The following is a 15300-nucleotide window of genomic DNA, read 5'->3' as shown; positions in this document are numbered from 1 at the left end:
AATTAATAAAATAATAATATTAATAACTTATTTTCTCTGGCCTCTCTTCTCTCTCTCTTCTTCTCCAGTGTCATTTCGACTACTAACAACCAGTGGATCCCACACTCCATTTCTCTCTATCTCTCTCTCCTCTCTTGCTCCTGTGAAGGGTGGCCAAAATGTTTGCTAACTGAGGCTAGCATGTTAACATCTGACGGTGTTAACGAAGGAGTTAACATTTCCACTGCAGTGTCAAACAATAATTTTGACTGGTCAAAAATTAACCTCTGACACTAACTTGTGTTTTAGTGAGTCCACTGTGGATGCCCTAAGTCAATTAATAATTTTTAGTGATATTAAAAATATATTCTAATTAATAATTATGATAAATTTATTATTGCATAGGATAGTAGTTGGAAATTTAATTTTTTTATTAATTCTATTAATAAAAAATTCTGACAATAAGTACTTATAATTTTTATAATTACATGAAACAATTTGTATTTTAAATAAATCACAATAAATTTATTTATAATTTACTTTTTATTATTTTAGCTTTTTGGTAGCCAATAGGCAGAAGGGCAAGAAGAGGAGGAAGAATTGGTAGTTTGAAACGTCAACGCTTTCGCAGGCTTGATGGGTTCACGGAGAGCTAACGGAGTCTTTTCGCTCTTTAATTATAGACAGATGGCAGCCCTTGAAGAGTGGGACAGGGTGTTGGGACACAAATTTGGGACAGAAGATCCCACCCCGTTCGTTCTGGGAAGTTTCTTTGCATATGTTATCCAATTTCCCCCCCAAAAAAACAAAAGATGGAAGATAGTGGGTGCTTTCCTATATTCTAATGTTTGTGTCCATAAATAATTGGAAATACTATGATATATGCACCTTATAAAGTCATAATTAAAAAAAAAAATTGTCATAATCAAATATAATATGAGATATAATTAAAAAATTTATGAGTCATAACTAAAATAATATTATAATTAAAGAAAAAATTGGTCATAACTAAATAAGAAAATAGTATAACCAAAGGTGCATATGATGTATCCCTTTTAAATGTGTATATAAATAAGGGTGCAAGGAGTATCAATTTTTATAATCACATGAAACAATCTGTATTTTAAGTAAATCACAAGAAATTTATATATAATTTATTTTTTAATTATTTTAACTTTTGGTCCCTGGTAGGCATACACGGTAAATTTAACCGTGTTATGTATCATTATATATGTTCTGCGAAGTTTCTTTGCATATGTTATCTAATTTCCCCAACACCCCCCCCCCCCCCCCCCGGGGTGCTTTCCCATATTCTACTGTTTGGGTCTATAAATAATACAGACTTGCTTCACATTTCTATTCACAGCTTTTTTGTTTTGCCATTCACAGCTCTTTTTCTTTTGCATTGCTTATTAATTTATTCATATTCATTGTCATAGAGAGCTAGAGAGAATGGAACAGAGGCTTCACGAAGCAGCAATGAAAGGCAATGTCACATTATTACATCAAATACTCAAAGATGATCCACTAGTTCTCGATAGAGTGAACTTTGGTGGGTTCGGTTGGAGTCCTTTGCATGTAGCTGCATTGCGCGGGCATGCAGAATTTGTGAGGGAAGTTCTGGGTCGAAATCCAGATCTTGCTGACATTCTGGACTCTTCACAACGCTCACCCCTTCACCTAGCATCGGTAAAGGGGCACGTTGAGGTTGTAAAAGTGTTGATTTCGGTAGATCCTGACATGTGCCTTACTCGTGACAAAGATGGTAAAAATCCATTACATCTTGCAGTCATGAAAGGCAAGGTTGATGTGTTGAAATTGTTAGTTCAAGCCAATTCCCAAGCAGCTGAGGTCGTGATGGACCGAGGTGAGACCATCTTACATTTATGTATGATGCGCAACCAGTTACATTGTCTGAAAGAACTTATGAATACCATTAAAAATAAAGAGTTTGTGAATGCTAAAGATGAAAAAGGCAACACCATATTGCATCTAGCTGTGGCGAATGCACATATCGAGGTATGACCATGATCATTTTTTTTTTTTTTCTTAACCAAAAAAATGATTTAGCCAAAGTTGCAACTAACTAATATATTATGGGAAGTAATTAAAGTTTTTTTTTTTTTTTTTTGTGTGTGGGCAGGCCTTGGACTACTTGCTTACTAATGCAAAACTAGATGTAAACATAAAAAATGCTAGCAAGTACACAGCATTGGACATTCTAGAACAAATTAGAAAGGATGTGGAAAATTCAGATGATATTAAAAATAAACTCCGAAAAGCCGGCGCCATGAGCGGCAAGGATGTTGGACAGTCTGAGTGGTTGGCAAAGAAAAAGGAGACAATAATGTTGGTGGCAACGCTGATTGCAACGATAGCTTTCCAAGCTGGGATGAGTCCTCCAGGTGGTGTTTGGCAAGACAATTCAGACGGACACAGAGCTGGAGAAGCTGTAATGGCTTATAATTATCCAAATTCATACCCATATTTCATTCGTGCTAGCACAGTAGGATTTGTTGCATCCCTAAGCACAATCTTGTTGCTCATAAGTGGGTTGCCATTCAAGAGAAGGATTTTCATGTGGATCCTAGTCGCGATCATGTGGTTGACCATTACATCAATGGCAGTAACATATGCAATTTCTATTGTTGTGATCACACCAAAAATTGACAGAGAACCACTCAGTCATACAATTGCAGTTGCAATTATCGTGTGGTGCAGTTTAATGGCAATTCTATTCTTATTGCACACAGTTCGATTAGTGAAAAAGATAGTTGGCGAGGAATGGAGCAGACATCTAGTCACCAAGAGAATTCAGAATATCAACTCGCTTGAACTATATCAGGGTGTCTAAAAAAATATTTAAGTTGGTTTAATCGAGTCGTGCTAATATTTCATCCTTATGTTGTTTTTAACTTTATATTTGATCTTTATGTTTTATGTGTGCAATTCTATTATCTTCTTTTGGATATTAAATTTATCTTGAGATGTAATTTATTATCTTCTGATAATATTAGAAGTGTGGGGTTGACTATTTTTTAACAAACTTCAAGGAGGTGAGTGTAATTTACACCTTAAATATAAAATTGCATTCACTTCCTTAAAATTTGAGAAAAATATAGTTTGTTCACATTTTTTATATAATTATATTGATTTTCTTTTTCGTATGGTTAAAACGATTAAAATTAATGCTCATGATGGGTACACACTAAAATAAATAAATATATATATATATATATTAATTGAAAAAAGATGGCAATATTTTTTTTTATTCTTTTCCATTCATACTACTAACCAAATAAAATAGAGTTAGTTTGGCAGAAAGTCTCCGAAAACTGTTTTCTGGAAGGAAAAAATTGAATACAATGCTCTTTTTAAGAAACTCCAAACACTTGTTTTTTAATTTTTTTTTTTTTTTAAATTATTTTCACATAAATTTAAAACAACAATGATTGAGACTCCTTTTTTTGGAGACTCCACAACTCCCTTTAGATTTTAACCATTGATAGTGTGTACCACACATATATCAATGGTTGAGATCCAAAAAAGATTGAAGAAGTCTCTAAAAAAAGAGAATCTCAAGCATTTTTCACTGTTTAATATAAACTTAAAAAAAATGATACCAAACTGGACAAAATATTTTTAGCCCTTGGGTGTTTGGTTTAGTTTTTGGAAATTGTATTTGAGTTTTTTGGTCTTCAATTTTTTTTTTTTTTTTTTTTTTTTGTCTTAGTGAAATTTTTAATATTTTAATATTTTTTAAAAAAACTTTTTCAATAAACCTATCCAAATACACTTAAATTTAGTGAAAATTGTATTTGTGAAGAAATTTTTAAACACAAATATTTTGTGTTTTAAATGCATCTAAATGATATAAATTTAAAAAGTAAAGAAAATAACTATGAAAAAACTTTACTCAATACAGAGCCTAAAAAGCTAAAACAATTTTTGAATTTCAAAACTAAAAATTAATTTTGGACCCTTGTGGTTTTGTAAGTGGACTACTCTTCCCTCTTACCATGTTGCACCGAAATTCATCTGGTCAACGATGCAGTTTGAGACTTGAGAAACTTTGCGCTTTATTTTGGCTCAAATTGTAATACATTAGTGGGTGGCACACACGATGTGTGTGCAATTTAAATAAGTAAGAATAAAAAATAATAATAATAAAATTAATATTATAATGTGTACTTAGCTTAAGTGGTATGAGTCGTCGTACTTAAACCCATGGTCATAGGTTCAAGCCTTGCTTATCTCTTTGTTTAACTTTTTTTTTAAAAATAAAAAATATTTTTTAAAAAATAAAAAATACTGCCACATGACATGGCATGAGGAGAGTAAAGTTTCAGGATACCATATTATGTGTTCACTTTATAATAGTATAGATGTTTCTCATGGGGGCCTATATTTGCGTTAAAAACAGTTATAAGGAAAGTAATAAGTTCAAGCCTTAAAAATGTGAATCAAACATCTTTTTAATTAAAATTATGGATATTTTTTCATAAATTTCTTTTCACCTATTTATATTCTATTTAATTCACATTATTTTTTTATATTTGAATAAGTCCTATGGGTAACATATTTACAAAATTACCTCTATTAATATTCACATTTACAGTGTAAATATTCTGCGATGTGAATGTCCACACTGTCAATGTGAATATTCACATTATAAAATATGAATGCTTACATCACTAAATTGCTAATCGATCAAAAAATATTTGTAAGGGTAGAAATGTTCATAAAATACTTTAAATATGAGAACTAGGATTTGGTAGATCAAATGTTCAAATAATAGAACTTATTAAAATACAAGAATATCTTATGAATTAATCGGAATACAAATACTAGAAAAATGATTTTCTAATAAATCTCTCTTCAAACTAAAAGATTGGAACTAACGTAGATGGTGTGAAAATAAAATAAAATAAAATAAAATAAAATATGCATCTTAATTTAAAAAACATAACAACATCATTTATTTTTTTTCCATTTATATGACTACCAAATTACTAATAAGAATGAGATTAAGTATTGTGTGAATTAAAATACAATTACATAAAAATAATAGAGCTTACTGTATTGTTTCTAGACCACAAGAACTTACCTTTCACTTAGTTTTTTTTCATAATTTTTTACCAAATTAATTTTTGAAAAAAAAAATTAAAGATAAAAACATAATTTTGAAAAACTAATCCAATCGTTTTTATCTTTTATTTTTTATCAGATAAATTACAAAAACACTCCCTTAATGTTTATTTAAAATATGAATTGTGTTATGTGATTCTGAAAATTACATACTATCTCTCTAAAATTTTAATTACATAACAAATGATCATTTTATTAATAAATCATTAACAAAGTGTTTGGAAGGTGACTATTTTAATTAGTTTTTTTTAACTTTTTATGAAAAGACATGTAAAAAAATAGAAATAATACGATTAGGTGTTTTGACTTTTTAGCTACTTTAGCTAAAAAGCACCATCCCAAATGACGCCAAAATCAATTAATAATTTTTAATGATGTCATAAATATATTTTAATTAATAATTCTGATAATTTTATTGTTGCATAGGATAGTAGTTGGAAATTTAATTTTTTCTGTTAATTTTGTTAAATAAAAAATTTTGACAAGAAATACTTATAATTTTTATAATCACATGAGACAATATGTATTTTAAGCAAATCATAATAAATGTATTCATAATTTACCCTTTTTTATTTTTTTTTATTTTAGCTTTTGGTAGCCGGTGGGCATACAAATCCGGATCCTCGGCCGCCCTACCCGGCGGCCCTACCCGGCAGCCCCCCAAAACGACGTCGTTTTGGGGGTTTTTGAATTTTTTTTTTTTTTTCTTTTCTTCTTCTTCGTTCTGGCCGAACCAGAGCAGAGGGGAGGGGAGGGGAGGGGAAGAAGAGAGAGAGGAAGGGGAGGGGAGGGTCGCCGTCGCAGGTCGTCCGATCGTCGCCTTGCCTCGCCTCCGCCGTCGTAGGTAGGGGTGTGCGCGATGCGGGTCGGTGCGGTTTGAGAGAAAAATAGAAACCGTATGGCGGGTGGCAGATTGATAAAAGTGTCACTAGAATTTGCCATTTTTCTTATCAAAAACCGACGGTTCAGTTGGCAAATAATGGCGGATTTGCCTTGGCGGTTCGGGCGGATTGGCGGTTTATAAAAAATATAATTCAAATTACAAAACTTAAATCAAAGAGTAAAAAAATGACGAGAGATATCGTGATGTTAAGTATCTTGCGAAGCTTTCTTCTGATGCAGCAAGTGTAGCAACAACATGATAATATCAACGACTATGCCATCAATTCATTACAAGCATATGTGAAGCTACAATGATCAAATACAATACATAAAATTCCCCTCGAGCAGTAATGTAATACTATATTCTAAGGTATAAGACAACAAGCAAACTTAAGTAAAAAAGAATTTTTAGAATCCTATAAAACATGATTTAATAGCAGTGCGGGTCGGTGCGGTTTGGAAGAAAAATAGAAACCGGCGGATTGATAAAAGTGTCACTAGAATTTGCCATTTTTCTTATCAAAAACCGGCGGTTCGATTAACAAATAATAACGAATTTGCCTTGGCGGTGCGGTTCGGTGCGGTTTTGGCAGTTTCGGCGGTTTCGGCGGTATTATGCACACCCCTAGTCGCAGGTCGTCCAGCCGTCCGATCGTCGCCTCGCCTCCGCCTCCGCCTCCGGCCCGCCTCTGCCTCCTCCTCCTCCTCCCCCGGTGATTATGGCCCCCTCCAGTCCGGCCCACCGGCGGCTCCCCTCCCATCCCCCTCTCTCTCTTCTTCCCCTCCCCTCCCCTCCCCTCCCCTCGCCTCTGGTTCGGCCAGAACGAGGAAGAAGAAAGAAAAAAAAAAATCAAAAAAACCCCCAAAACGACGTCGTTTTGGGGGGCTGCTGGGACGGCCGCCGAGAAGGGCGGCCGAGAATCCGGACTCGTGGGCATACACGGTAAACTTAACCATGTGATGTATCATCCCTCCTTCACGTTTGTTGTTCCGTGAACTTTCTTTGCATATGTTATCTAATTTCCCCCTTAAAAAAAAGATAAAAACGAAAGATAGTAGGTGCTTTCCCATAGCATAATGTTTCAGACCCCCACGGCGGTTGATCCACAGGACCCAGTGGAGTCTGATAGCCAGAAAAATAAAAAATAAAAAATAAATAAAAAAATTTCTCTTCTTCCAATAATCAACCCTCACGTGTATGTGGAGAGTGGTGTGGAGAGTGGTGGCGTTGGAAAAATTGGGGGACTCAATCACGTTTCTTTCCCATATTCTAATGTTATACAGAATTTCATACCAAAATTTTGTGGTAATGACCTTTTACAAATATAATTCGGAAGATGTTACAATATGCACCATAAAAAAGATACATATGGTATGTCTTTTATTATTTTTTCACCAAATTTCATAATTTAAACCCAAAATGTCATAAGTTTTTCACTACAAAAGTCATAACTTTTTTTCACTGAAAAATGTCATAACAAAATCTCAAAGAGTCATAACAAAAATCACAAAATGTCATAACATTATCATTCCTAACCTTAGGGTGCATATCATAAATTTGTTATTTATAACTTTACTACAAAATGTCATAACACATCACAAACAATCATAACGTTCATCATAAAAAATCATAACTTTTTTACAATATGCACCATTTAAAAGGGTGCACATTGTAAATTTCTCCATATAATTTATCCCTGTAAAAAATAACGTTGATCGGACATCAATAGTTACTTGATCAGATCAGATTTTTGTCAATAATTTATTTTAAAAATTATAATTACTGTTAACAAAAATCTAATCTAATCAAGTAGCTATTGATATTCGATCAACGTGATTTTTTTACAGGAATAAAGTACTCAACTGGCTCACCGTCAGCACCATTGTCGTTAGTACGGTGAGTCGAGTGAATTAATTTTGTTTAAACTTAAGTTTGATAATTAATGACTTTAAAATTATGTTCAAGTTGGTTTAGATATTAAATCAATTTCGAATAAACTTCTTACAAGCTAAACACAAGTCGAGTTCAAGTAATTTAATTTTTTATTTATATAAGTTTATCGAGCTGAATAGTAAATTATTTAAATTTAACTTAAAAACTTAATGAATATAAAATTATATTAAAATTTAATTTATTTACATAATAAATTATTTTCAAATAAAATTTTAATAAATAGAACACGAGTCAAGTTCAAATAATTTAGTTCATTTAATAACTCTATTACAAAGCGCCATTAAATTGCTACGGCCGTATTATATGTATTAATTAATGTACCAACTAATATTATGACATTATTATTGATTCCACCCATTATACAAACAACTTTGCTACAGACCCCCACTGGGGGTCGACCCCCAGTGAGGTGGCAGCCCCTCATCCGTCCAAATCACAAAAAAAAAAAAAAAAAAAAAAACAATTTTTTTTTTGACCAATGGAAAGGCTCCATTCATGACCCCCAGTGACCCCCACTGGGGGGTGTGAGGCATTTTTGTTATACAAATTACAAATTTTTAAAATTTTTAAAATTATATTATATCATCTGTTAATATATTAGTTGATTTATTAATTAATACATATCGTACCACTCAAATTGCCGTGCAATTTCCATGAAACCAAAACACCATGGCTAGTCCGTGCCAGTAAATTGGTAAGTAACTTCCACGAACCCAAAACACTATTGCCGGTGCATCCCCATTACCATTATTCAAATTGCTATGCAAGTTCCATGAAACCAAAACACTTTGCTAGTCCCAATGCTAGTGCCAGTAAAGTGGTAATTTCCACGAAACCAAAACACCATTGCCAGTGCCATCCCCTTGAGGGACCACCGTTTCCCGCCTGCCACCTCGTAAGCCGCCCTTCGATAAATTTGCATATATTCCATCGAAAAAGTATTAGGATCTGTTAAAAAATTAATTAATTAATTCTTTTGTTTGTACTATTTTTTTTTAAAAAAAAATTATCATTTCTTTTTCGCTTTTTAAGTAAATCTAATATAAAAGAAATCTATAAAATAAATTTAAAATTTTTTAATTAACAATTTTTATATCATAATTATATGTCAATTAATAATTCTAGTAATTTTATTGTTTATAGGATAGTAGTTATGAATTTTATTTTTTCTGTTAATTTTGTTGGATAAAAAATTTGAACAATGATAGGGATACAAAAAATTTTACCAAAATTTGTATGGGACTTACACTCAAGTGGGACTCAAACTCATGTGAGTATGGTAAAAAAATTGGGGTGTCTTGCATTTTTGAAATTTTTTTGACAAAGAGAGAGTTGTAATTTATAGAACCACAAATAGTAATTCATATTTTAAATAAAATTTAAAGGGTATATTTGTAATTTAATTTTTTTATGTTTTATTTTAGCTTTCGGTAGACGGAGGGCATACACAGAAAAATTTACCGTGTTATGTAGCATCCTTCCTTCATATATGTTGTTCTGTGAAGTTTCTTTGCATATGTTATCCAACTTCCTCCCCAAAAAAAAACAAAAAAACATGGAAGATGGTAGGTGCTTTCCTATATTCAGTGTTTGTGTGTCTATAAATAAAAGACATGCTACACATTTCTATTCACAGCTCTTATTCTTCTGCATTGCTCATAAATACAAATTCATTGTCACAGAGAGAGCCAGAGAGAATGGAACAGACGCTTCACCAAGCAGCAATAGACGGCAATGTCACATTATTACATCAAATACTTAAAAAAGATCCACTAGTTCTTTATAGACTGAACTCTGGTTGGTTCGGTTGGAGTCCTCTGCATGTGGCTGCATTACGCGGGCATGCAAACTTCGTGACAGAAGTTCTGAGTCTAAATCCAGATCTTGCTGAAGTTCTGGACTCTTCACAACGCTTGCCCCTTCACCTTGCTTCGGCAAAAGGGCATGTTAACGTTGTACAAGCGTTGACATCGGTAGATCCTGACATGTGCTTAGCTCGTGACAAAGATGGTAAAAACCCACTTCATCTTGCAGTCATGAAGGGCAAGGTCGATGTGTTGAAAGCGTTAGTTCAAGCCAATTCCCAAGCAGCTGAGGTCGTGATGAACCGAGGTGAGACCATCTTACATTTATGTGTGATGCGCGGCCAATTAGATTGTCTGAAAGAACTTTTGAATACCATTAAAAATAAAGAGTTTGTGAATGCTAAAGATGAAAGAGGCAACACCATATTGCATCTAGCTGTGGCAAATAAACAAATCAAGGTATGACCATAATCAAGATTTTTTTTTTTTTTCATTAACCAAAAAAATGATTTGGCCAAAGTTGCATCTAACTAATATATTAAATTTTTTTTTTTTTTGGGCAGGCCTTAGACTACTTGCTTACCAATGCGACACTGGATGTAAACATAAAAAATGCTAGCGAGTACACAGCATTGGACATTCTAGCACAAATTAGAAAGGATTTGAAAAACCCAAATGATATTGAAAATAAACTCCGAAAAGCTGGAGCCATGAGCGGCAACGATGTCGGACAATCTGAGTGGCTAGCTAAGAAAAAGGAAACAATAATGTTGGTGGCAACGCTCATTGCAACAATAGCTTTCCAAGCTGGGTTGAGCCCTCCAGGTGGTGTTTGGCAAGACACTTCAGATAGACACAGAGTTGGAGAAGCTGTAATGGCTTATAATTATCCAGATTCATACCCATATTTCATTCGTGCTTGCACGATAGGATTTGTTGCGTCCCTAAGCACAATCTTGTTGCTCATAAGTGGATTGCCATTCAAGAGAAAAATTTTCATGTGGATTCTAGTTGCAGTCATGTGGTTGACAGTTACATCAATGGCAGTAACATATGCAATTTCTATTGTTGTGGTCACACCAAAAAATGATAGAAAACCGCTCAGTCATACTATTACAGTTGCAATCATCGTGTGGTGTAGTCTAATGGCAATTCTATTCTTACTGCACACGGGTCGCTTAGTGAAAAAGGCAATTGGCGAGGAATGGAGTAAACATCTGGTCATCAAGAGAATTCAGAAAATCAAGTCAATTGAACTACACCACCGTGTTTGAAAAAATATTTAAATTAGTTTAAAGAAAAATGATTTTGAGCACTAAAGGAGCATAAAATTGTCTTTTTCCTCTTTGTGTTTTGTCTTTTTTCTCTTCTCTTTTTATTTTAATTTTTTTTTTTTTTGCATGCCACCTCACTAGAGCTGCTTTTAGTAGTCTTCTTTTAGTGGTCTGTATCATAGTTGTAGTTTAAATGAGTTGTGCTAACTTTTAATCCTTGTATTGTTTTTATCTTTTTATTTGATTTTCATGTTTAATATGTGCAATTCTATTATTTTCTATTTGAATATTAAATTTATCTTGAGATGTAAAAATGAATAGAAATATCATTATTGATCAATTCTATCGTTATGAACAATTTCTTTTTTAAAATAAAAAGCAACTATGCACACATTTTAAAGAGTCTATACTATAGAATTCACGATTAAATTAAAATTTAACAAAATGATTGACAATCATAACATTTATACAGAATTTCATACCAAAATTAAGACTTTCTAAAAATATAATTCACATTAATAAACATCTATTTATAAAATAATGTGATCAACATTAATAAACATCCAAGACTATCTTTTCACATTAATAAACATCTATTTAATAGAATTTCATGATTCTATTTACACCCTTGAAATATCTTTTCACACTAGTACAATTCTGAAGGTGTGTTAAAAAAATGAGTGTAAAAAGAAATTGGACTACACACCGACTTCTTCCAATAGCATCTCTACCTTCATCACTCACTGCTACCATCAAGCCACAATATTGTCCACTGCCACCATCAATGATCAACATCATCCCAAATTATATCAAAATCAATGTGTCCAGAGAGGTATTTTAATGAACAAATTAAACCCAATAATAGCTTGAGTGATCGTAGTTTTGCCTTTTGAGGAGTGTTTTTTTTTTAAATTTTTGTTCATGTTGTTTAAGGAGTTGAAATGTTATAATCCTTGGTTATGCCCTTCAAAACTAATCTCACAACTGAAATGAATGAGGGGAACTTGATGATTTGGAACCACCAGAGGTGGTGGCTCAGTAGAGAAAGCAACTCATCTCCACAGGCTTGACCCAGGGTCGAATCCTGGGGGGAGTGTGGAAGTGTTCTCTTTGAGACCCCCTCTTTGTACTCCGGTTCGAACTCTCGGCGGTCTGTGGCGTATAGTTGAGCTCCCCTGGTGTCCCGGTAGTGGGTCCCTCACATGGTGGGGGTTAATTCCTGACTGGCAACCGGTTACCCCGGGTCAGGGCCCACGAGGCCGTGATGACACCTCAGAGCCCTTTTTCTTGTTCAAAAAAAAAAAAAAAATTGATGATTTGGACACCATGTGTTTGGTTTGAGTTTTCTGGATTAAGTTTTTTAAAAATTGAGTTTTTTGATTTTTGTGTTTTTTTATTTTTAGTGAATATTTTTAAAATTTTAAAAAAAAAAATTTACGTTTTTAGATACACCTTACTTAGATGTGTCTAAAAAGTAAAAAAATTGGGAAAAAATATTTTAAAAAATTAAGAAATACATAAAAATACAAAAAATGTACTAAATTCTTGTATTTTTTTTTTGTATTTTTGATATTTAATGAATTTTTTAAAGATTTTTTTACAATTTTTTTACTTTTTAGGTGTATTTATGTTAGGTGTATTTAAAAAGTAAAAAATTTGCATAAAATATTTAGAAAATTCAGTAAAAACAAAAAAACACAAAAAATAAGAATGCAAAATTTTCTGAAAACTGTTTTTAAAAAATGGGAACCAAGCAGAGTGATAATTTTTATTACAGATTACAACTCTATTTTTTCGTATTGTATTTAGACTCTTTTCATATGAATGCCTGTGTCACCCAAAACAGGGTAAAACAGAGCATTACACCAACACTAATAGCAAACTAAAATTTGACACCTAAACTAACTAATAGTCACTTAGGCTAACTAACATAGCTTGCCATTTAATCATCTTCATTTAACATTTGTTTATCAGCTTTGTTTTGGCTTGTATTATGAAGCCATCAAATTTTTTTCTTTGATTTTAAACAAGAAATTAACTTCCTCTTGAGCTATGAGTAAAAAATCTTTCCTTGGTTCATGGCTCATAATGTGCTACCAATGCTAATCTCAGTTGCCCATGATTGTTGCCATCTGATTTACTTAGCCAACCGAGAGGTTCGATTTAGGAGTTGGTGGTGACCCGACCTTCACGAATAGTGGAGGTGGTTTTGTCCTTCAATGTAGACTTGAGAAATAGAACTTGAAGAAGGGAATAAAAGCCATAATGTTTTGAATGTAGTTAAAACAAAGAGTTTAAGTTGAGATGAAATCAACCACCATTGCTTGTAAAATATAGATTTTCTAATCAAATTTAGAATTACATATTTGATTTCATTTCTGGATTAGATTAAATTTGAAGAATTTTCATTTCAAAACTGTTAAAACTACTCCACTCTACCTACTCCACTACACCTACTCTCCACCCACATCTCCTATATAAAGGAGACCAACCATGTACATAATATATATCAATCATAATACATACAATTTATTCTCTCTCTATCAATTTATCTTACATGGTATCAGAGCAAGGTTAAGAAGCTAGTAATTCTGCTTCACCGGCGGGGGGCAGCCTCGCCTTGGCCGCCCGCCGGACCTCTACAGATGCCTTCACTCTCTCTCTCTCTCTCTCTCTCTCTCTCTCTCTCTCTATAGTTCTCTCCGCTTCTCTCTCTTCTCAGCAATGGCGACTATGACAGTTCCAGACAACCTAAGCCGAGAACAGTACGTTTACATGGCGAAACTGGCCGAACAAGCCGAGCGCTACGAAGAGATGGTGATGTTCATGGAGAAGCTTGTCGTCGGATCCACTCCCGCCGGCGAGCTCACCGTCGAGGAGCGCAACCTCCTCTCCGTCGCCTACAAGAACGTCATCGGCTCTCTCCATGCTGCCTGGCGTATTGTCTCCTCGATCGAGCAGAAAGAGGAGTCTCGCAAGAACGATGACCATGTCGTTTTGGTCAAGGACTACAGATCCAAGGTCGAGTCCGAGCTCTCTCTCGTCTGCGCTGGTATTCTCAACTTGCTCGACTCTAATCTCGTTCCTTCCGCCACCGCCACCGAGTCCAAGGTGTTTTATCTGAAGATGAAAGGCGATTACCATAGGTATCTTGCTGAGTTCAAGGTTGGTGATGAGCGTAAGGAGGCTGCTGAGGACACTATGAACGCTTACAAGGCTGCTCAGGATGTTGCTTTGACTGATCTGGCTCCAACACATCCCATAAGACTGGGGCTAGCCCTCAATTTCTCAGTGTTCTATTACGAGATTCTCAATTCATCTGATAAAGCTTGTAACATGGCAAAACAGGCATTTGAGGAAGCAATAGCTGAACTTGATACTTTAGGTGAAGAATCATACAAGGACAGCACTCTCATCATGCAACTGCTAAGGGACAATCTGACTCTTTGGACTTCAGACATGCAGGACCAGATAGATGAATCCTAAACATCTTTCAAGCTGATGAGTTGTGATATTCTCCTGGAGGAGGGATAGGCAAATTGTCTGAAAGGCTGTCTAGCTCCCACTATGTCAACTTTTGCACAAACACATACCTCTTTTTCTTTTTCTTCTTAAGCAACTGAGTCAATCTTCACCTTTTGCACCCCACCCACGTTGCTCCACTTTCTTTATTTTATTTTATCTCTCTTTTTCCATTATCTTATTATTATTATTTTTATTTCAAAAAAAAAAAATCCATTCACAACCAACTCGGTTTTCATTCCACAAACTTGTCATTTTTTTCATGCCGGGATCAACCCCTCTCACAATTTTACACCACAACCGAAAAAAAAAAACACAAAAAAAAAACAAACAAACAAACAAACAAAAAAATCTCATCCCAAACACCGGCCTTTCTTTTTTGCCTATTCCACTATTCTCTTCTTCTTACTTTTATCTTGGGTGTCCCGTGACAGCCCGGTCTCAGTACTTCCTAATCCACTGAGCACGTTCACTCCCCCCTACTCCTCCACTGCAGCATATGGCGGACCTCCAAATCAGAACATAACGGTGGCCTTCCGCTTCAGCTCCTTGTTTTCCGCTTTTAGCACACATATCTCTGCTCGCGCATCCTTATACATGCGCTGGAGCAGAGTCAGTTGGGCGTTTAACTGCTGCACCTCATTTGTCCTACTCTGAAGCCGGTGCGACAAGTTTGTGACCGCAGTCATGGTCTCCACACATGACTTCAATGTATACTGATTGGCCTCAATATCTG

At 34.3% G+C, this 15300-nt stretch overlaps 3 protein-coding genes across 3 annotated transcripts; all 3 read left to right on the top strand.

The window, feature by feature from the left end:
- The first annotated feature begins 1274 nt into the window (after positions 1-1274).
- Positions 1275-3025, top strand: LOC114263498 (uncharacterized). Its single transcript, XM_028204050.2, has 2 exons — positions 1275-1998; positions 2123-3025. Exons 1-2 carry the CDS (start codon positions 1432-1434, stop codon positions 2831-2833), a joined length of 1278 nt encoding a protein of 425 aa, XP_028059851.2. The 5' UTR covers positions 1275-1431; the 3' UTR covers positions 2834-3025.
- A 6565-nt stretch (positions 3026-9590) lies between these two features.
- Positions 9591-11382, top strand: LOC114265409 (uncharacterized). The gene is made up of 2 exons (XM_028206231.2): positions 9591-10227; positions 10332-11382. Exons 1-2 carry the CDS (start codon positions 9661-9663, stop codon positions 11040-11042), a joined length of 1278 nt encoding a protein of 425 aa, XP_028062032.1. The 5' UTR covers positions 9591-9660; the 3' UTR covers positions 11043-11382.
- Positions 11383-13697: 2315 nt separating this feature from the next.
- On the top strand, positions 13698-14567 carry LOC114265410 (14-3-3-like protein G-BOX factor 14 kappa). The gene has a single exon (XM_028206233.2). It carries the CDS (start codon positions 13767-13769, stop codon positions 14526-14528), a length of 762 nt encoding a protein of 253 aa, XP_028062034.2. The 5' UTR covers positions 13698-13766; the 3' UTR covers positions 14529-14567.
- Positions 14568-15300: the final 733 nt, after the last annotated feature.

The sequence above is a fragment of the Camellia sinensis genome, chromosome 11, assembly GCF_055761805.1.
Source record: "Camellia sinensis isolate YWXY chromosome 11, ASM5576180v1, whole genome shotgun sequence".
NCBI classification, from domain to species: domain Eukaryota; kingdom Viridiplantae; phylum Streptophyta; class Magnoliopsida; order Ericales; family Theaceae; genus Camellia; species Camellia sinensis.
The sequence above is the reverse complement of the archived record's forward strand: the minus strand, read 5'-3'. Positions and strand labels throughout refer to the sequence as shown.

Excerpts from the sequence above, each read along its gene's own strand:
- LOC114265409 (XM_028206231.2), top strand. The coding sequence starts at position 9,661 with ATGGAACAGACGCTTCACCAAGCAGCAATAGACGGCAATGTCACATTA. Across the intron at positions 10,228-10,331 it reads TGGCAAATAAACAAATCAAG|GCCTTAGACTACTTGCTTAC; the intron begins GTATGACCATAA and ends TTTTTTGGGCAG.
- LOC114263498 (XM_028204050.2), top strand. The coding sequence starts at position 1,432 with ATGGAACAGAGGCTTCACGAAGCAGCAATGAAAGGCAATGTCACATTA. Across the intron at positions 1,999-2,122 it reads TGGCGAATGCACATATCGAG|GCCTTGGACTACTTGCTTAC; the intron begins GTATGACCATGA and ends GTGTGTGGGCAG.
- LOC114265410 (XM_028206233.2), top strand. The coding sequence starts at position 13,767 with ATGGCGACTATGACAGTTCCAGACAACCTAAGCCGAGAACAGTACGTT.